Here is a 22,564-nt window from a genome sequence, read left to right as displayed (position 1 = left end):
GCCTGTGTTATGAATGAGAACTACTTGTTCTGCAATGGCAGCATTCAGTAGCATTGCTCTGAGTGAGATTCAACTTTTTATACATTGTTTTATTTCCTTTCCTCTTTCTCTCTTCCCTATGGTTAGACTCATGCTTCACTATCTGTCAGTAGCCTGGGGCTACAGCAACATAAGAGGACTGTGTTAAACTCATAGTGGTTAGTAATTTCTGAAATACGAGCTGGGAAAATGTGAGTTGATGGACTAGAGAGCAGTTTTGTGTAACTAGAGAAGTTCCATAGACTAAAATCATAGAGATTCCAGGTCTCCCCTTCACTGCCCCCCGGCCAATTCTAGATTTTCCTTGCAGCGTATTCCCAGCTCAACTACTTTGTCCAGCCAAGCTTTCTATGTCTCACATAATGGGGCTTCCTGCTCTTCCTTTGAGATAATTTTTCCACAGTCTAATAATGGTTATTAGGAAATATTTAGGAATATTTAACCTACAGGATATTCAGCTATTCAAAAATTGTTCAGGGAGCATTTTGTAGTACGTGCTATTTCTTCCTGCTTTGGGATGAGTAGGAGGATGCGGACAGTGGAATGATGCAACATACACAGAGAGAGGACACTGATCTGAACACTGAATCCTGCCGTTAGCTGATGGGAGTTACCTGGAGAACTCAGGCAGCAGAGTGTTAGGGTGACTCAGTAAGGAGTGTTTCATTTGCCAGAAGATGCTGTTCCCCCATTTCTCCAGCATACGAGTGACACTGTTAATGCCGTGGATGTTGACTTTGTCTGCTGTGTTAGCAGGATGCCATGGGAGAGGAGATTTGAGGGAACAAAGAAACTCATTAGCCATTTGTCTCATTTGGTAAGACAGACCTTCACATTTCCCCACTTAACTCAGAGGGCAACCTGGATGAGAACCATATGCTCATTCTCAGTAAATTGCATTGATATACTCCTCTTGAGAGACTATGTATGAGAGCTAACGCTTCCCCAACAAATACCTTCCACCGCCTCCCACTGCTTTACCCTCCTACTGTCACCGGACACCCTTCTTCCCGAGCCCCACTGCACTGATTAAAATAAGAACCTCTCAACCTGACTCCCAGTTGCCAGGGTCCTCCTACTACTTCTGGACAAAAATTCTTCACCAATCTCACTGGGTTCCTATCTCCTAAACATGTACTCTACACAGCCCTCCTCCTGGATGCAGGAACTCTCTTGTTTTCCTCACACATGGAGAACAATAGACCTTTTTCTTATCTGTAGGTTTCTCTGTATTATCTGCTTGAAAATAGGGTAGTGCGCTCAGGACTACTTGCCTCTCTCAAAACCCCTGCATCAAACTGACCCATCCTCCCAGACAAAGAGGCCCCAATTTATCCTTGCCTCACAGACCTTTTATGCTCTCTCTCACAATGTAAGGGATTTGTAAAGCATCAGTCCCCTGGAGATTTCTTTTTATATAAGGGGAGTAACGGACAGGTTTGGAGTCAGTGGAGCCTAGAGTATTTTCTGTGGATGTTCCCTGGAAGATATAGGTGTAGTTGAGAGGCATTCGTATGCCATGGCTATTCCCAGCTGCTAGAACAGCCAGAACCAGGAAATGGAGAGAAAACCACACAATGGTTGTGCTGGGCATGGAGTGAGGGGGTGTTGGTTGTGTTTTGAGTGAAGAATTATATCGGTTCATATTTTTGTCCTGACCACATCTCTCCTGTTCCTAAACAATGGATGGTAACCCCGCTCCTACCCCATACCTTGTTCTGTCAGTAGGACCTTAAAATGAGCAGTCCAGATTGAGGATTGCAGGTTTTACTAGGGATAAAATAAGAACTAACCTAAACCTTTGTCAGCCACTTGAAGATAATCTTCTCCATACTCTCTCTGATTCCCCCTACCTGTGTCTCTTACCTCCTTCTCTGTAGTTCCACCTCTGAAGCTGATTCAGAAAGTCCTTCTGACAACCACAGTTGAGCAGGAGGAGGAAGAAGAGGAGAACTGGGAGAACACCCATGATGGAGGCTAGCTGGACCTTCAGCTCCTTACTTCTGCAGTGAGACAGATAATATCATTCATCCCTTTAATCCTTCCTTCTCTCTTCTCTTTCTATCCCTCTGATGGCAAATCCATTTAAGAGAATGCTGAGGTCAATTCAACTTCTATATAAGCAATGGGGCCTATCCTGCAATTCCCTGCAGTGTTTTTCTCAAACAATTGAGGGGTACAGGGCTCTCATAAATATGAAGTAACTAATACAATATTTTTTCTTAATAATTCTTTGCAGTTTGATAACACCTTCCACCCAAGGACTTCAAGGCACTTTACAAATACTAGCAAAGTAAGTCTTACTAGATCACCATGAGGTAAGGAAACATATCCCCATTTTACAGTTACAAAGATTAAGGTATGAATTGGTGAATTGATTTGTCAAGCTTTAGAAGATTATGGTAGAGGCAAGAATGCAAATCACATCTTTTAGGGACTAATTCAGTGTCCAATGAAGTCAATGGGTAGGGTTTTCCATTAATGTCATTGGATGCTGGATCAAGCCCTGCATTCCCTCGTTTGTGTCTTACCTTCTATATTGTCCTTCCTTCCTGCAGACAATCTGAACTATGAAGAGTTAATTTTTTAAGCATAATTTGGTGCTGGGTGAAAGGTACTAAGATGACTACCCCTGCAAACCAAAGTCCTCAGTTTATCTCCAGGATGTATATAACATATAGATCAGAGGGGAAAGCTCCTCACATTCCTTCTACTCCAGGATCTTTCCCAGTATAATTTAATTCATCCCTAGCCTATCGGATTTACTGTGTAGGGATTATGTATAAATGTAAGAGGACAAATCAGTGTCTGTGACCTTTTCTTTCTGCCCCTTTGTTAAGACTGCCAACACAGGAGTCAGGTAATCCCAGCTGGTGATGCCAATAGTTTTTGTAACATGGACAGCTGTCCATATAGGAACTGACTAGAAACACCAATTCTGCACATACTGTGTATAAATAGAAATCTGTTCCATTGATGCAATAGTACATTGCCAAATTCATGTTACCATTCAGGATTATTAGCAGTGATTTATATTCTAGTTATTAATCATAGTCATGGAGGTGCCCATTTCAGAAATGGGCACATTTAGAAAGCCCAAATTACTGTGACATTCAGGTCATACGTCAAATCGAAGACCTTACTGCAAACTTTGAGGAAATTAAATTACCTTTCCAGTGACATATGACCTTCGTCTCCTAGTAGCCTGGGAGAAGTTTCAGTCCAACCATTTAGCATTCTCAATGTATAGCAGAAATTGAGACAAATAAGGAGGAATCTGAGTGCACCATTTTATTTCATTATATTTAAATAACTAATTATTTTTTATTTTACATCATGCTTATTTTTATTCATAGTCACATTAGCAATATAAATACAGCGATATTAATATTAAAATGACACACTATTTAAAAAGTAATGCATTTCACATATCAGGGATTTGTGATCAAAATTCATCCTCTTAATCATTTTTTAAATGGAAAAAAGGGAATTGTCCTTCCCGTAACACCCACCCACTCACATGCATGCACAGAGCTATTCTCACCAAAAGCTGCCAAAATGCAGAACTCTTTTTAAAAAGTTTGATTTTTACCAGAAATGCATCACTGTGGCCTGTGGTAAAAATACCTTCACTGACCTTCTCTGTACTATTCATTGTTGGAACCATGGCTCCCATTTCTCTTCTCCTTTCTGAATAAATGAGCCCTAGCCTATTGGGCTTATTTTGTTTATTGTCTACATAAGAAAATCTCTTTCTAAGCTTTCCCAATAGGAAAGAGTTTACTAAACTCTGCGGCTTCTAATTTCAAACTGTCTTACAGTGCAGCTCAGATCAGGGAGGCTGGGTTGCTTTTCAACTCATTTAAAAAAAGAAAATCATCCACCACAATCCTTATCCCCAGCCTCTGCCTATTTCAGTACCGGGTTACTTTGATCAGTCTAGATGTATGAAATAAAAGGTGATAATAAAACCTCCCCACATCTGGTATTGAAAACCCAACCTATTTGATCTCAGGCTCTCTGAAACATCAAATGTTCAAATAAAATAAAAGACCCAGATGTTTTATTTCCAGGGCCCCTTAGACCAGTTCCCCTTCTGCCCGATTCCTTGAATTCTTGAGAGTCAACTACAGTATTATTTATTATCCTATAAGTATTATTGCATAATAATAATTGATTTAAGGTCCCATATCTCGGACCCTTACCCATGTAAATCATTTTTACTCCCTTAGGTAGTCCCATGGAAATCAATTCACTAGTAAGGACTACTCACACGAGTACGAGCTTGCAGGATCATATTCTTTATAGGCCTGAACTAGAGAACTTTGAAGACATGGGCTTTGGATCAGGCATTATATTCCGAAGGTCTATTGTTGCAGTTTAAAACAATGCTAGTAGACTGTTATATTTGTAATAAAAAAAAGTCCTAAATGCTAGAAATTCAGAAAATTTGCTGTAAGATTCCAACTCCAGCCTTAGCCTTCATCCTCCCCACTTTCCATTTATAGCCTGGAGGCCCTGACCAGTTGCCAAGTCTACCCTGTGTAGCATGGTATGTGAGGTCCCCAGTATTTTTTCTGTGTGTGTGATGATATAACCCTTCAGCCTACACCAGGTCTGGGACATTGTCTGCAATGTTTCACCCGGGAGTCAGAGTGAATTAAGGACAGACCTTGCCAGCCTGGAAATTTGAACTCTGTACTGGAAAGGCCCCCTTGATTTCTTAGCAGGCACCTTAGTACAAAACGGATTGCTGATGGCCTGCTGCCAGTGCCACTTGGAGGGCATAGATTGAAAGACAAGAGAAACGGGTTGTGTCTCAATCACACTCAGGTTACTCTGTTTGATGTGGTGATTGACTGAGAGAATGGAGGTGGGATAGATGGACATTGTCAGTCACATGCTGCCTGAGATGCAAAGAGGCTGCCAAGCAGCTTTAGGACACACTCGCCCGCTCCACTCTGCCTTCCAGAGAAGTGGCAGAAGTAAAGCCCCCATTTGAGTGCATGGGATACTCTAAGGTCTGCAGCCAGTATGTGTAAAATGGACAGGTCAAAGAGAGCTCTCTGTATCTGAAGGGCATGCTCCCCAACCTCTGTCAGGAGGGTGGCCAGGGGCGGGTACTGTGGGTTTTCCAGCCTGTGCAGAAAGGGAGGGCGTGGAAGGTAGACTGAGCTGTCTGGCCCACAATGAGATGGCAGATGAAAAAGGGGGAGGGTTGATGGATTGTATACGAAGGGCAAGATGTTAAATGTTGCAGTTTCCGATGTGTGCCAGCTGACTCGGGCTCGCAGGGCTTGAGTTGTGGGGCTGTAAAATTGCCTTGGAGGTGTTTGGGCTGGAGCCTGAGGTATGGGACCCTCCCTCTCAAGGGGTCCCAGAGCTTGGGCTCCAGCTGAGCCCAAATGTCTACACGTCTACACTGCAGTCTTACAGCCCCACAACCTGAGCCCCATGAGCCTGAGTCAGCTGACACAGGCCAGTTGTGGATGTTTAGGTACAGTGTAGATATACCCTGACGTGATCAGTGTCTGAAGATTAGACAATTTTGTCTAAATATTAGGGCTGTCAATTAATCGCAGTTAGATCACACAGTTAACTGAAAAAAATTAATCGTGATTAATCGCAGTTTTAATTGCACTGTATACGATAGAATACCAATTGAAATTTATTAAATTTTTTGGATGTTTTTCTACATTTTCAAATATATTGATTTCAATTACAACATAGAATACAAAGTGTACAGTGCTCACTTTATATTATTTTCATTACAAATATTTGCACTGTAAAAATGATAAACAAAAGAAATAGTATTTTTCAGTTCATCTCATACAAGCACTGTAGTGAAATTTACAAATGTAGATTTTTTTTGTTACATAACTGCACTCAAAACAAAACAATGTAAAAGTTTAGAGCCTTCAAGTCCACTCAGTCCTACTTCTTGTTCAGCCAATCGCTAAGTCAAACAAGTTTGTTTACATTTATAGGAGATAATGCTGCCTGCTTCTTAATTACAATGTCACCTGAAAGTGAGAACAGGTATTTGCACGGCACTTTTGTAGCCGGCATTGCAAGGTATTTACGTGCCAGATATGCTAAACATTCGTATGCCTCTTCAAGCTTCAGCCTCCATGCCAGAGGACATGCTTCCATGCTGATGACACTCGTTAAAAAAATAATGTGTTAATTACATTTTTGTCTGAACTCCTTGGGGGAGAATTGTATGTCTCCTGCTCTGTTTTTCCTGCATTCTGTCATATATTTCATGTTATAGCACTCTAAGATGATGACCCAGCACATGTTGTTCATTTTAAGAACACTTTCACTGCAGATTTGACAAAACGCAAAGAAGGTATCAATGTGAGATTTCTAAAGATAGCTACAGCACTCAACCCAAGGTTTAAGAATCTGAAGTGCCTTCCAAAATTGAGAGGGAAGAGGTGTGGAGCATGATTTCAGAAGTCTTAAAAGAGCAACACTCTGATGCAGAAACTACAGAACCCGAACCACCAAAAAAGAAAATCAACCTTCTGCTGGTGGCATCTAACTCAAATGATGAAAATGAACATGTTGGCCCGCTCTGCTTTGGATCATTATTGAACAGAACCTGTCATCAGCATAGAGGCATGTCCTCTGGAATGGTGGTTGAAGCATGAAGGGACATACGAATCTTTAGGGCATCTGGCATGTAAATATCTTGCAACGCCAGCTACAAAAGTGCCATGCGAATGTCTGTTCTCATTTTCAGGTGACATTGTAAACAAGAAGTGGGCAGCATTATCTCCTGCAAATGTAAACAAATTTGTTTGTCTGAGTGACTGGCTGAACAAGAAGTAGGACTGAGTGGACTTGTAGGGTCTAAAGTTTTACATTGTTTTATTTTTGAATGCAGTTATTTTTTGTACATGATTCCCCATTTGTAAGTTCAACTTTCATAATAAAGAGATTGCATCTCAGTACTTGTATGAGGTGAATTGAAAAATACTAATGTTTTTGTTTTTATAGCACAAATATTGTAATAAAAAATAAAGTGAGCACTGTACATTTTGTGTTCTGTGTTGTAACTGAAATCAATATATTTGAAAATGTATAAAACATAAAAAATATTTAAATAAATGGTATTCTGTTATTGTTTAACAGTGCAATTAATCGCGATTAATTTTTTTAATTGCTTAACAGCCCTACTAAATATTAAACTGTAATAGTCTCCCCCCTTCGGCCTGCTAATTCCGCACTCCCACATAATAAGAGAGCTGTGTGAGCTCACTACCTCAAGAGCAGCGCTTCCAGGATCAACACTTGCGCTTTCCAAGTCTCCTTGAATCCATGCTCTACAATAAATTAATGCTGCAAGCATTTCAGTTTCCAGCCCCATGTTCCCTGCCAATTCACCCTCTCTTGTTTGCGTTAAACATTTGTCCCCGAGATACTGTATTTCCAGTGTGCAAGGCCCTGTGTTTTGGGTTTTTATTTTGTTTAAAATTTCCCAGGAATGTATCAATGTTTATTATAAAAACGTAAAAATCAGATGAAAATCGGTGCAAAAAATTAATATAAGTTTTCTGGTAAATATTGAGGCTAATACTGGGGCATGGAAGGACAGAAAAAAAGCAACAAATAGAGAAATGTGAGAGTGTTTCTGACCCTGCTCCCCACTCTGGAAGGAGAAAAGGCAACTTAGTAAACTGGGCAGGTTTCTGAGCCACCATCTCTCCTTCCAGAGCAGGTCCAGAAGTGGAAGAGGTTGAGGAGGTGAGAGTGCCATGTCCTCTTGCTGCCTCCTCCATCTCTTCCACTTCTGGGCCCATTCTGGAAGGAGAGACAGGAGCAGTGGTGAGCTGGAGCTGGTTTGCCCCGGTTTGCGTGAACCGGTTGTTAAATTTTGAAGCAGTTTTAGAACCGGTTGTTAACCCGCTTCCCTGCAGGGGGTGCTGAGGCTTTGATGGGCTTCGGCCGGGAAGTGATGTAATCAGTGATGAGCTGCCAAAATCTTAACAACTGATTCCCTATAAAAAGTTCTGATTTAAGGGATGTGCCCCAGTATGTATTTTTTTGTACCAACAGGGTTACCATATGTCCGTATTTTCCTCCTGGACGGCAATTTAAGAACCAAAAAACCTGACCTGTCTGGGAAAATACGGATGTATGTTAACCCTGCCTAAAGTTCTTCTTTAAAAAGATGGGCCTGAACTAGAAATGAGCTCCGTTTCACATATGCGGGTCCCCGCCACTCCCTGGGGGTGTGCTAGGGTGACCAGATGTCCCAATTTTATAGGGACAGTCCCGATTTTGGGGTCTTTTTCTTATATAGGCTCCTATTACCCCCCACCTCCTGTCCTGATTTTTCACACTTGCTGTCTGGTCACCCTAGGGTGTGCACATGTGTGGGTCCCAGCTGCCCCCTGCCCCCCCTCCTTGAAGCAGGTGTGCAGGGTTACTGCCCTGGGAACTGCAGGGCACCAGTGGACGTGGGGCTAGCTGCAGACAGGGGCGTGGGGCAGGGCTAGCTGGAGGCAGGGGGTGCAGGGCTGGTTGCGGGCAGGGCAGGGGGTGCGGAGCTGGCTGGAGACAGTAGGGTGCAGGATTGGCTGGAGGCAAGGGGGTGTGGGGCTGGCTGGAGACAGAGCAGGAGGGTGCAGGGCTGGCTGGAGACAGCGGCTGGCTGCAGGCAGGGCAGAGAGTGCAGCAGGGGCTGGTGCGGGCAGGGCGGGGTGTGTGGCAGAGGCTGGCTGTGGACAGGGGGTGTGGGGGTGGCTGGAGGCAGGGGCGGCTGCGGGCAGGGCAGGGGGTGTGGCAGAGGCTGGCTGGAGGCAGGGCAGGGCGTGGCTGGAGACGGGGGCTGGCTGCAGGCAGGGGGTGTGGGGATTGCTGGAGGCAGGGCAGGGGGTGCAGCAGGGGCTGGCTGCAGGCAAGGAGTGCGGGGGTGGCTGGAGGCAGGGCAGGGGGTGCAGGGGTGGCTGGAGGCAGGGGCTGGCTGCAGGCAGGGTGGTGGGTGCTCATGGGGAGAGCAGCAGGAGGCAGCCCAGGCCCAGCAGAGCAGCCGGGGACCCACCAGGCAGCATCAGGAGCCCCAGGGCCAGGGGAGCAGCAGCAGCAACAGGGCTCGTGCGCAGGGCCAGGCGGCAGCCCACATGGCTCCTGCAGTGCAGCGCCCCCGAGGAATAACAGGAGCTCGGTTTCCTGGGCTGTCCAAGTTACAAAGCCACCCTCTCTCCTTCCCGAGCAAGGAGCCAGGTCCAGGGAGTTCTGGCATTTCATTTTTTAGAAGTTAAGCACTGACGTACATGTGTGTGTATCTTCCACTGCATTGCCTTGCTTTGACAGACAGCCTCACATTTACACCTAGACTAATTCATTACTAACATGAACACATGCACCTAATGGAATGGATTGGATTTTCTTAATGTAATCGGTATATTCTTGTACCTGAGTGGTCCAAAATTCGCATGAAAATGGGTAAAAAATTAAAAATAACTTTTGCAAAACCCAGGAATTTTTCATTAAAAACTGAAAACAAAGGGCCTTGCTGAAGCGTTCTAATCCCTATAAATATCAGGTAAGCAGAGACAAAGATATAGCTAGGGAGATTTCCCTTGTGTCTGCCCTGAATCCCACAGAGAGAAAACATTCAACCGCTCAGTTCAGTACTGTACACAACTAATGTTTTCTGCTAGTGCAGCTGGGAATTTTCTAGGTTATGCAGTCCCAGTGCCAAATACAGCCTCCATTTCAAAGAGGCCAACGCCTTCGGAAGCCTGATGAGTACATACTGTACTCATTACATTGGATCAGGACTCTGAGATTGCCTTATAACAAGATGGGCTGAAATTGTTAACTGCCTTTCCACCTGCTGCTATATGCATATTGTCTTCTGATTCTACTTCTGAGCATACTGGGGTGGTTGATACTGGCTCGACCCTCGATTCAGTTTGAGATCAGGATTTCAGTGACTAGAGGTAGCAATTATTATAGTTATGTCTAAAATGTGGGGCCTATGCCCCCACTGTCATTTACACCAAAAAAAGTGAATGCAAAGTAGGTGTAAAATGTTCCCATTCTGATTTCACTGCAGAAAATGAAGGGCAACAGTGAATTAGGCTTGTGCCTTCTATGTGAAACTCCTTTCCCTTTGTTTTCAGTTACTCATGACTTTCTCAAATTCCTTTTAAGGCTGACATTTTCTCTGTTTATTTTTCGCCCAAAGTTCAATTTTCTTGAAAAATGTCAACAATAGCGAATGAATCCTTTTGCGTTATTTGCACAGGAATAAAATACACATAGTCTTATCAGAAATGTTGTGCTTGAGTAAATCAGAACCACCAGAAGTTAGAAAAATCAAGCTAGACTCATTTTGTAGATTTAATGGACACTTATGCAGCAAGACAAATTTGCTTTTAAAAAAAATAATTTAAAATGTTCAATATGTAATTTCTGCACATTCTGCTAGCCCTTTTCTATTTTTTGTTTTTTTAATGTGCAATATTTTGAGGATGCATTTCTTATTGGACACCCAGCTAACGCCATCTTATTCCACAGGTAAAGCCAAATGAGCTTCTAAAATCCTCCAGCCAAATAGCTCCATATCTGGGAGCATACACGGTGAGTAAAGAACACATCAGTTAAGGATAGTTCCATTAGAACTGTGAGAGCCAGGATGTTGAAAATACTGACAGTTCCACAGGAGAGAAAGGCTGGGAGGTCTTTAACATAAGCCCACAATCAAAGAGTTTACAAGCTTCGCTTAAAAAATGATTCTGTTTATAAGCTCCCCAAGTAAAAAGCAGGGAAATATAAATATCAACTTAATTATTTATAGTTGAAATACCACAGAAATGTCTGAAAAAATCCCACAATATTAACTCAGCACTTTGTATCTCTGCTGTGTTTTCTATTTCTATTCCTTGTTAAATGTTAATTGTAATTCGTATCATTTGTTATATATATATATATATATATAACAAATATATATACTGAGAGAGAGAAAGAGAGAGAGAATGGAATACCTTATTGAGTTCAGGTAGGAGTAGGGTGACCAGACATCAAATGTGAAAAATCGGGATGGGGGTGAGAGGGTAATAGGAGCCTATATAAGAAAAAGACCCCAAAATCTGGACTGTCCCTATAAATTCGGGACATCTGGTCACCCTAGGTGGGAGTAACATTAACTTTTGGAATTTCCTGACTTTTAAGGGCTTGCCATTTCTGCATTCACGCCCCATTGACACTAGTGCTGTTTTGCATGTAATTATAAACAAATTTGTTCATTTTGCATATGGTCATTTGAAAGCAGACCTGACTGATCTTGCAAATAGACTGACCATCCTGATAACCAGACAGATCCTCTGACCTTAATGGAAGACCTGCAGGCTGGCAGCTACAGAAACTGATGCTTTAGACCAGGGGTGGGCAAACTTTTTGGCCTGAGGGCCACATCTTGGTATGAAAATTGTATGGTGGGCCATGAATGCTCACGAAATTGGGGTTGGGGTGCAGGAGGAGGTGAGGGCTCTGGCTGGGCTGGTGGGCTCTGGGGTGGGGCCAGAAATGAGTTCAGGGTGCGGGAATAGGCTCTGGGCTGTGGCAGGGGGTTGGGGTGCGGAAGGAGGTTAGGGGTCCAGGCTCCGGGCGGTGCTTACCTGAAGCAGTTCCTGGAAGCAGTGGCATGTCCCTCCTCCGGCTCCTATGCGGAGGTGCAGCCAGGTGGTTCTGCGCACTTCCCTGTCCGCAGACACCACCCCTACAGCTCTCATTAGCCGCAGTTCCCGGCCAGTGGGAGCTGCGGGGTGGCACATGGGACGGGGACAGCGCAGGGAGCCCCCTGGCTGCCCCTAAATGTAGGAGCCGGAGCAGAGACATGCTGCTGCTTCCAGGAGCCTCGGCACACGCTTGCGGAGCAGCCTCTGACCCCGCTCCCCAGCAGGAGCTTGAGGGCCGGTTTAAACTGGCTGGAGGGCTAGATGTGGCCCCCGGGCCGTAGTTTGCCCACCCCTGCTTCAGACAGATAGGCATACTGACTGAAAGGAGTGATACTAGGCTGGTACCAATAAAGGTATTGCTGCAAAGCAGAGCAGCAGTGAAAATATTGTTGGTCCTTCCTGTCCTGAGGATGTGTACACAGTTTCTGCCCTTTCTTCAGAATGTACACACACTTTTTCAGGGTGCATATTCTCTCTCTCCTTCAGAACACATTCCTCCTCTCTTTTAGGTCTCAGAACATACACACGCAGACTCCTTCAGAACTTGCACTCTATTTCTCCCTGTCTTTGGGACTTGCACATTCTTTCTTTTCTTCCTCCTTTCATTCTGCACACTAGTACCCTCTCCCCTCCAATGCAATCCAGTAGCACTCATACAGCCTTCAGGTCTAAGCCCATCCAACAAAGGACACAGGTGTTGAGACAGATTTTCTCTCCTCTTCCTGCATCTTCTTGCAGGTTCATTCACTCCCTTCTACTGACCAGGCTTTTTAGAAGCTCAGCTGTGTCTCCTCATGAAGAAGGCACAACTTCTTCCTGGTAAGGAGAGCAGAAAACTGTAAATAAACTTTACCTGGACTCCAGAGGGCAATCCTGTGATGAGGCTTCAATGTATCTCTCTCTCTCTTTTTCTTCTCTCCTCACCGCCCCCTTTGGATTTCAGCTTGTAGTGTGTGACGTGTTCCTCTTCATATCTCTGCTTCACACATTTCCCCAATCTTTCTCTGGAACCTCTTCTAGCTGCTCTTTCTTGCCCTCCCCTCCTGTCCATTCAAGCTGAACATCTCCTCAGACACATGGGAGCCTTACGGAAGTGAAAACATCGATCAGTGGAGTTCCTTTTTAAAGTGGACCCTCTCTTGAGGGGTCTCCTCTCATCCGTGACCTTGGTTCCCCGTTGCACAGCACACAACTCTTTGGCATCCAGCACGGCTGTGCAACCTCTCTTACCATCCATAGTTTCCACTATGCCGTGTTCCTTTCTGGCAACTTGAGCCCCCTGGAGCCATCCAGCCTGGGATTTGTTCCTCAAGTTGTTTCTGCCTTTGAACAAACATGCCAATTAATTCTCTGCCGATTAGTTCATTCCTGAGCCATTGTGCCAGATCTATTTTGGTCAGAGTAAACAAGGAGGAGGATATATTGTCTGCAGTGTTTTTCTCTGCTCCCAAGTTACTTGGCTGCCAAGCCAAACAGACTCGGGCTTGGACAGTACTTGACTTAGAGACCTCCAAAGAAACATCAGGTATCACCATAAGTGATGTTGGTGACTTAGTAGAGGGTGACCTTGTCCCTCCCTGTGAGTAAGAATTGAACAAGTACTGTCTTAGGATGTGCTGAACTACTGCAGGTGCTATCCTTTGGATAAAACTTTAGTACTATGTTCTGGCTTCCTGTGATCATTACCATATCCATGGCACGATTTGCTAGTTCCCTGGCCAAATTTGAATTCTGCCTGATATTACTCCTATAGTGTCAATTGGCTGCAGTGCTTTTTTCACTTCCTTTTCTAAACCGTTTGATGATTTTGCTGTGTGCTCTTAGATAACTGCATGTTCCACCCCTGCTGCAGCTGCGTTTCAGTGGTAGGTACAATAATCCCCTTGCATAGAGTGAAGCACTTTACGATTGCTCGAGACCAAAAGCAGTGTGTGCGCATGCATGCACACGCAGTATATAGGGCCGGATCCTCAGCTGGTGTAAATCAGCAGAGCTCCTAGACCGACTTTAATGTACTTATGTTGATTTACACCAGGTGAGCATCTAACCCATGGTTTGTAAATCAGTAAAGTGCTTTGGCTCCTTCTGGGTGAAGTCACTATAGATGTCAGTCATTATTATTACCTTCATTTAGTCAGCCCTTCAAACATGCTAATCTCCAATGGAGAGGTGCCCTGACAGAGAGAGGATTGTGATTACAGAGGACTGGCTCTCCAGAGCTAGACAGTATCAGAGACACATGGTGCCAACATTTCCTCCACTCCATCTCTTAAAAAAAAGTGCCTGCATGGCGAGTGAGGTTTCTATGTCAATGTTATTGTCCATAGCACTGAAACAGTGGGACACTTACTTACGGCGTTATACAACACCAATTACATAAAGCAACCCACAATCGGAAATATTAAAACTACTCATACAGCTCCCAGAAATGTTAGCAACCCGTGTTGTCAGGGATAAAAACAAACAAAAATTATACAACTATAACCCTAACGCTGATCTACATCACATGGATTTCTCACAGCTGTTCCCAGTTGAGAAGGGACTAGCACAGTCCAGATGTGCTGACACGACAGTTCAATGGAAAGAAGAAGAAACAAACTCCTGGAGGGACTCACCACTTGAAAGTTCAGGGCACGGGCACTTGATGGTGCAATAGATTGGGAAAGGGTCCCTGCAAAGCTCTGATGATCTACCCAAATCCTGATCACTATTTTTCATAGTAAATAGTGTCTTTCAGGCCCAGTCGGGCTCCCAGCAGAGTCAATGGCAAAACTTCCATTGACTTCAGTGTGCAGGACTTCAGCCTCTAAATTACCAGTTCAAATGCAGCCTGTTTTGTTACTGAATCAGAGTTATCTGTTGGCCCTTCTGGCCTTGTGCAATTAGTTGTTAGTCTCTTGACTAGTCTTCACCAGTGGCTCTCAACCTTTCCACACTACTGTTGCCTTTCAGGAGTCTGATTTGTATTGAGTATCCCCAAGTTTCACCTCACTTAAAAACTACTTGCTTACAAAATCAGAGATAAAAATACAAAGAAGTGTCACAGCCACACTATTACTGAAAAATTGCTGACTTTCTCATTTTTACCATCGAATTATAAAATAAATCAATTGGAATAGGAATATTGTACTTACATTTCAATGTATAGTATATAGAGCAGTATAAACAAGTCATTGTCTGTATGAAATTTTAGTTTGTACTGACTTCGCTAGTGCTTTTTATATAGCCTGTTGTAAACCTAGGCAAATATCTAGATGAGTTGATGTACCTGTTGAAGACCTCTGTGCACACTCAGCGGTATGGGAACCCTTGGTTGAGAACCACTTGGTCTACTCTTCAAAGGCTCTGCAGATACAGCTGTACAGTTACCTGTATAGCTATACCAGCAGAGCCCCTCTAGTGGAGATGCAAAAGGATGTAGTTAAACCAACTCCCTGAACAACATAAGCTATACCAGCAAACGGACTCTTTAGCTGTGTCTACATGGGGGGGTGGTTGCTGAAATACTTATGTCAGTCTGGGGTGTGTGTGGTTTTTTTCACACCCCTGACCAACACAGCTGTGCCAATAAGCCTTTGCAGTGTAGACCTGGCCTCAGTCCAGTTCTTAGCAGATGGGGGTCCATATTACAAAAATCCCCTGCTCTGTTGTCCTGTGTTATACATCACTAAAATGACACTGTAATAAGCATCAATCATAAACTGTCTGAGCAGAGAGGTCAAGGATCTTTTTTAAAATTCTCCGTTATGTTTTTTTGCCACATCTCAAAAATGGTGCTGCATAGCAACTGCAGATGTTTTGTTCTATTCTCCTCAGTGAGGAGTGGGAGCTGGCTGTTTTCATAAGCCTTTGTGGCTTAAGTTTAAAGTTAGTTTATATGGGTTTTTTCCCACAATCTATGAGAACTCGGGAGAGTTTTTAGACTGTGAACTCTTCAGGGCAGGACCAGTGTCTTTGTATATGTTTGTGAAGCGCTTAGCACAACGGGGCCCCAAATTCTGAATGGAGCCTCCAGGCACTCTGTAATATAAATATTAAACAATACTAACTGCATAATATGAGACAGAATTGTCTGCAGTTACAGGCTGTGTACCTCTTAAAACCACACATGAACCAAGAGGGGAGTCAGGTTTAAAGATGTCTACAGCCACACGCTTGGACTCTCCTTAAAAGTCCACTCATGAGTCACCAAGGATGTTTACAGAATTGATAGGTTTCAGAGTGGCAGCCGTGTTAGTCTGTAGTCTGAAGATGTCATCAATGTAGCACAAGTAGAGTAGAGGCATTAGGTGACGAGAGCTGAGGAAGCGTTGTTCTAAGTTAGTCAAAAAAAAGTTGGCATACTGTGGGGCCATGCGGGTACCCATAGCAGTGCCCATAACTATTTTACATTTGAGGACAATGTATACCTTCAAATCAGCGGCACTGCTATGGGTACCCGCATGGCCCCACAGTATGCCAACATTTTTATGGCTGACTTAGAACAAAGCTTCCTCAGCTATCGTCCCCTAATGCCTCTACTCTACTTGCGCTGCATTGATGACATCTTCATCGTCTGGACCCATGGAAAAGAAGCTCTTGAGGAATTCCACCATGATTTCAACAATTTCCAGCCCACCATCAACCTCAGCCTGGACCAGTCCACACAAGAGATCCACTTCCTGGACACTACAGTGCTAAGAAGCGATGGTCACATAAATACCACCCTATGCCGGAAACCTACTGACCGCTATACTTACCTACATGCCTCCAGCTTTCATCCAGACCACACCACACGATCCATTGTCTACAGCCAAGCTCTACGATACAACCGCATTTGCTCCAAACCCTCAGACAAACACTTACAAGATCTCTATCAAGCATTCTTACAACTACAATACCCACCTGCGGAAGTGAAGAAACAGATTGACAGAGCCAGAAGAGTACCCAGCAGTTACCTTCTACAGGACAAGCCCAACAAAGAAAATAACAAAATGCCACTAGCCATCACCTTCAGCCCCCAACTAAAACCTCTCCAGCACATCATCAAGGATCTACAACTTATCCTGAAGGACGACCCATCACGCTCACAGATCTTGGGAGACAGGCACAGTCCTTGCTTACAGACAGCCCCCCAACCTGAAGCAAATACTCTCCAGCAACCACACAACAAAACTACTAACCCAGGAACCTATCCTTGCAACAAAGCCCGTTGCCAACTGTGCCCACATAGCTATTCAGGGGACACCATCATAGGGCCTAATCACATCAGCACTTTCGGAGGCTCGTTCACCTGCAATGTGATATATGCCATCATGTGCCAGCAATGCCCCTCCTGCTGTCTCTTCCCCCCCAAAACACACACACACACACACAAAAACACTTGTGTTTTGATTCTCGAGAGAAATAAATACTTTCTCACACTTTCACTTCCTCCTCCCCCTTTTTCCGGGGGGGGGGGAGTAAAAAATGTGTGAGAAAATGGTTTATTATGCACTGAAACAAAACACACTTTTTTTGGCGGGGGGGAAATGGGAATTTTTTATTTTAATTTTTTTATTGAAAAATAATTTTTTGACCAACTGAATTTTTTGAATGAAGTGAAACATTTTCACTGTTCAATTTTTCCATGAAATCTACTAACCTTGTTTCGACCAGCTCAGCTTCTCCTATATAACCCTTCACACATGGTACAGACCTTATTCATCGTTCTGTTGTAGGAACAAAACCTCACTCAACCCTATTTATCTTCCCAGTATTGGTCAGGGACTTCAAACTTTAGCTACAGCCCAGAGATCAACTTTTTGGTCATGATCCTAAACATATGAGTGTTGGACTGTCTGTTATGAAAGAGATATGTAATAGCTCACTTGTTATGGGTTGTTGAAGTAGTCCTCCAGGGAGAAACCACAGGCAGTATGGATTCAATTCAGGTCACTACCTCATGAGTTGTCAGCGGGGACACATGGGACATATGGGTTAATGACCCATTCTTATCTCTGGAGGGTGGCCCCAGAGGAGGGAGTGTGAAGCTAGCCGGATTTTCCAGGTTCCAAACACAGGAGCTATGGGCTGCCACAATTAGTTGAAGTCAGCAAGCAGGCGTCTCTGTGTCCCTGGAGAGAAACAAAGGCAAAAATGGCAGCTCCTTGTTGGAACTGGGTTTGGAGTGATTTCAAAAGGCACAGAATCTGCCCCCCAAAACCAAACTCAGTTGTCAGGACAGACTCAATTTCTTTCATGTGCAGTAAATAGGATCTTCCCTCTAGGCAGAAGAGAATAATAGAGGTAAGGCTGCAGAGTGATCATTGGTGGTGGAACTTGAGCAAATATTTCCAGACTTTCTGGCACTTTAGTTTTATAAATGGCCTTCTAAACTCCTGACATTGAAACTTTTAACTCTTCAAGCTTAACTGCACATTTCTTGACTTTCAAACTTTTTTTTTGAATGACATTTTAATATTGTTGTAAATTAATGGTCTATTTGCAACCTTAGTGTTATTTTAGAAAAGTTTGTTGCTTGGGCTTAGTAAATTAGATGTGTCCAATTTATATGTAAATCAGTGCATATCACTAGCTCACATTCACAATGTAAAGTAGGTAAATTTCATTTTTCATGCTTGGTACATCACTAAAATCCCGAACACTATGCTCTGCCATCCATGCATCAAATTGCATGAATTTGCAGCACAAACTATTTGCTCTTGCTGGAATTTGACCTCACATAGCACCCCTGCCTAACTCTGAAGTTGGAGAAAGAGACTTTTTTGCATTTATTTAAACTTTGGGATACTGCGGGACAAATTGACAAGTATTGTAAACCACGGGATTGCTCAGGGCATGGGAGCCAGATGTCCGGAACACAGAAATGAAAAGTCCAGATTCTCCGACACCTCTATCTGTCTGCCTTCTGCTTGCACTCTTGCTTTCAGCTCTAATCTGTTCCAGAAGCTGGTTCTTAGAAAGTACTTCTCTGCGGGATAGCATTTGACCTCCTCTATCACAAGTTTCCTTAACGGGTATAAGACTGACGCTGTCAGATTCTCTTCAACAAAGCCCTACATTTCTATGATTCTAAAAGGCTTACATAGTCACAAAACTGTCACAGGTTTTTAACATTACCTACACGGGAGTCCTCCTGATTTCAACACTACTCCTGTGACTAAGTTAAACATATGTGTAAACGTTTACAGGATTGAGCCTCACAAACTCACTAGCGTCTGCAGCCCCACAAAAACCTCATCTGCAGCAGTAAAATGCTGCCACCACTCAACAACACTACCAAGTCTTGTACGCTGTAGTGATTTACTAAAAGATCCAGCTGCCGAAATGATTTGATTATGTGAGAATCTGTGTTTGTTTGTTTTTAAAGTAAATTTATAGCCTCACGGTTGTGAAAAAAACCTGGAAAATGTGAACCCTAAGGCTCAAAAACCAGAAGGCAAATACAAAGAACCCCACATTTCCCATTATTTAAAGCACAATCTCATGATTTTTGAACATTTGGGTCTGGTGCTGCTGACTGATGGGAAAAAAAAACTGCTGCGGTCAGTTAGCATGATCCTGGTGGCCTCTCAGTGTGGCTGACATTTGATCCCTGTCTCTCTGTATAGGGCAGAGATCAGCAGTTCTGCCTTTGCACCTTGTACAGCGGCAAGCCCAGTCTCACCCAGGCGAGTCCCACCTTAAATGTAACTGGTGGTTCTTGTCCCCCTCACCCCCCATCGTTTTATTTCATAATAGAGCTTTAACTTTAAAATAACAATGAAAGAGAAACAGAACAATAGCAACTACGAGGAGCGATGGGAACATGACCCGAGGGCTCCCTGGGCCAGGCAGGGGTCTCTGCCCCGCCCCGCGCCTCCTGTGTGCAGCGTGAGCCCTGTGTGGCCACCCGGCTAGAGAACTACACTTCCCAGCAAGCCGCGGGCCGCCGCGCATGCGCACCGTGAGCTTTCAGCATGGCCACGGTGCTGTCCCGCGCGCTGAAGCTGCCAGGTAGGGAGCGGGCTCCGCAGGGACAGGCCGAGGGGGGAGGGCGGGGCAAGGCGGGGACAGCTCGGCGGGACCCTGCGCGCAGGGGGGCCGGGACCGACTCGCGCGTCCCTTGGGGGCCAAAAACATCCGGGTCTTTCTGCGGGGAGGGAGAGACCCCCCCAGGGACATCCTGGTTCGGGCAGCTTGGGTGGGGGTCAGTGTCCGTGCCCTGAGGTGGGGAGAAAGGAGAGGGGCGGTCACTGCTCCGGGGGGGGGGGGGGAGAGAAGGGGAGAGAGGGGGGTCACTGCTCCGGGGGGGGGGAGAGAAGGGGAGAGAGGGGGGTCACTGCTCCGGGGGGGGGGGGGAGAGAAGGGGAGAGAGGGGGGTCACTGCTCCGGGGGGGGGGGGGAGAGAAGGGGAGAGAGGGGGGTCACTGCTCCGGGGGGGGGGAGAGAAGGGGAGAGAGGGGGGTCACTGCTCCGGGGGGGGGGGAGAGAAGGGGAGAGAGGGGGGTCACTGCTCCGGGGGGGGGAGCGAGAGGGGGGTCACTGCTCCTGGAGTGGGGGGGAGCGAGAGGGGGGTCACTGCTCCGGGGGGGGAAGAAGGGGAGAGAGGGGGGTCACTGCTCCGGGGGGGGGAGCGAGAGGGGGGTCACTGCTCCTGGAGTGGGGGGGAGTGAGAGGGGGGTCACTGCTCCTGGAGTGGGGGGGAGAAGGGGAGAGAGAGGGGGGTCACTGCTCCTGGGGGGAGTGGGGATCACTGATCATAAGGTGTGGGGAGTAGGACCTGAGTTGGAAACAGATGGCAGAGGTGGTCCATTTGCTCATTGGATGCCCCTGACACTGTTTCTGTTAAATATCTTAGTCTCTCTGCACCCTGTCATGCACTCTTATAGTGCTATATTCTGAGATTAAGTAACAATACATTTTTGCATACTCTTTGCAATACTTTGCTTTCCATTTCCTACAGCTCATATTATTGTGGAACATATTTGATTTTGAACAGATTTAGAACAATGTTTAAATTGCTGCCTTTTAAATACCTTTTGCGGTAAACTGATGCAGTGTGTAAAAAAATAAATAAATGAAGGAGAATGAACACCTAAAAAATATAAGAAATGTTTGTCTTTGTTTCGTCTGCTAGTATGTGTCATTCCTATAAATAACCTACTCTTGGAAACCAGGCTCCAAATTAAACTTCTGTCTCCGCATTTATCTGGGTAAATATGAAAACCCTGCCAAATTTGTCTGTATAATTTCCAGTAATCTCTATGTTATCATTTGTATTAAAAATGGGAGAAAAGAAATATATCTACACCCTGGTAATAGGATATTCAAGAAAAGGGACTGTTAGTTTAGAGAAGCACGTATTTTCGGAGGCATAGATACAGCCAACTGTACATTTCTGTGAGAACATTAAAAGGGACTTATGCTGAAAACACATCTTGAATATCTGTATTTTACTGTAGAACAGGCTGCCAACGTTTTGCTACAGAACGGGTGGAGCCAATACAGGTGCCAATATTAAACCAATGGGAAAGTGCCCCATCAACCTTCATGTCTATTGCTTGCACTCAGGAAAACGAACAGAACTAGTACACCTGCTGCTGGGGCTGGGGCTCCTCCCTCCTGCTGGGTCTCACCAGCTTCTTAGTGCTCCCATGGCTTTGAAGTGAAATTCAGTAGGCAGTTGACATGGCCTTCCTCTTCAGCAGCACATATACTAAAATTGGAATGATACAGAGAAGATTAGCATGGCCTCTGCGCAAGGATGACACGCAAATTCGTGAAGCGTTTCCACTGGCCCATGAGAACCGACTGTTATGGCACCTATAAGGCCCCACCTCGAGCATTAATCAATCCAGGGCAAGGTCTTCTACCAAACTGAAGCTTGGCTCTAGTGCTTTTTTTCATTTACAGAACAATTTGTTTGTTTGATTAAAGAGGATGGAACAGTTGTTCAAAGCTGTTTACTTGGAAAAAATAAAAGTACAAAATGGGAGAGTTATAAATATGTGAGAAAAAGGAGCATTTTGCAACTGCAAAGACAAACTTCTCCCTAAATTTCTTGACTTAACTAATAATGTGTATCCACGTGCAACTGGACGGCATTAATTTGGGTACACAAAGTAAGCTATTTTTAGTTGAACGAAGGCCTTTCAAGTGCACTTACAAAAATAATCCTTCTATCTGTGCTCAAATTAATTTGTACAACTAAGAAACTACTTGTGTGACTAAAACATAGTCAAAATGTAGCTTTCAACAACCACGAAAAGTCTGAACTGTTTTTCCTATAGCTGCTTTTTCTTTCACTTTTCATTAATTTTGCAAATATGTGCTATCTTATCTCCCTAAGGGTTTAGATAGATATATGTGGAGTGCCCGGAGAGGCATCAGCCAACTCCTAACAGCAAAAAATAGAAAACAAAGTATGGCACTAAAGAGGGTTCAAAGACTATTGGAAGCAGATTCCTGCTTTTTAATCATCAAGAAAAACAGGCATTGGAAATTACACTGGTCTAAAGTTCAGGATTTGCTCTCTTCACTCTAAAACTAGTGCTAAAAAAGAGCACAGCTATTGGCCAAGAGACTGGTGATAGCTTGGTATCTCTCAAACCGGCAAACCTTTAAACTTTTCATAATGTTGACGTAGTTTTAATACAGGCCTTACTGGATGCCTCGCCTCCTATTTATAATTGCATGAATGGAGCACCTTTTCTCTCATGTGAGATCACATAGCACCCCTATGACAACCACAGCAGTAGCTTACATAGAAAAGTAATATTAGGAAAGGAGGAGATTTTTAAAGGCACAAAGTGCTGTTAGGTGCCCAGCTCCCATTGAAAGTCAGCAAGAGTTGAGCTCCTAACTCT

General features: G+C 44.4%; 1 protein-coding gene, 1 long non-coding RNA gene and 1 other non-coding gene across 3 annotated transcripts in view; 2 read left to right on the top strand and 1 right to left on the bottom strand.

The window, feature by feature from the left end:
• Positions 1-659: 659 nt before the first annotated feature.
• On the bottom strand, positions 660-12,669 carry LOC144930205 (uncharacterized). Its single transcript, XR_013635310.1, has 3 exons — positions 12,589-12,669; positions 1,906-2,042; positions 660-783 (listed from the first exon to the last, which is right to left on the bottom strand). It is a non-coding gene; the product is annotated as an uncharacterized LOC144930205 (long non-coding RNA).
• Positions 12,670-19,636: 6,967 nt separating this feature from the next.
• FAM234B (family with sequence similarity 234 member B) overlaps positions 19,637-22,564 on the top strand; it is a 28,493-nt gene continuing 25,565 nt past the window's right edge. Inside the window, exon 1 of the mRNA XM_073327322.2 lies at positions 19,637-19,712. Within this exon, the coding sequence (XP_073183423.1) occupies positions 19,676-19,712 (37 nt within the window). The 5' untranslated portion in view covers positions 19,637-19,675. The remainder of the gene's footprint in view (positions 19,713-22,564) is intronic.
• LOC140905681 (U6 spliceosomal RNA) lies at positions 21,393-21,497 on the top strand. The gene has a single exon (XR_012156920.1). It is a non-coding gene; the product is annotated as a U6 spliceosomal RNA (small nuclear RNA).

This window comes from Lepidochelys kempii, chromosome 1 (genome assembly GCF_965140285.1).
Source record: "Lepidochelys kempii isolate rLepKem1 chromosome 1, rLepKem1.hap1, whole genome shotgun sequence".
NCBI classification, from domain to species: Eukaryota; Metazoa; Chordata; order Testudines; family Cheloniidae; genus Lepidochelys; species Lepidochelys kempii.
Note: the sequence above shows the minus strand (reverse complement) of the source record. Positions and strands in the feature narration are given on the sequence as shown.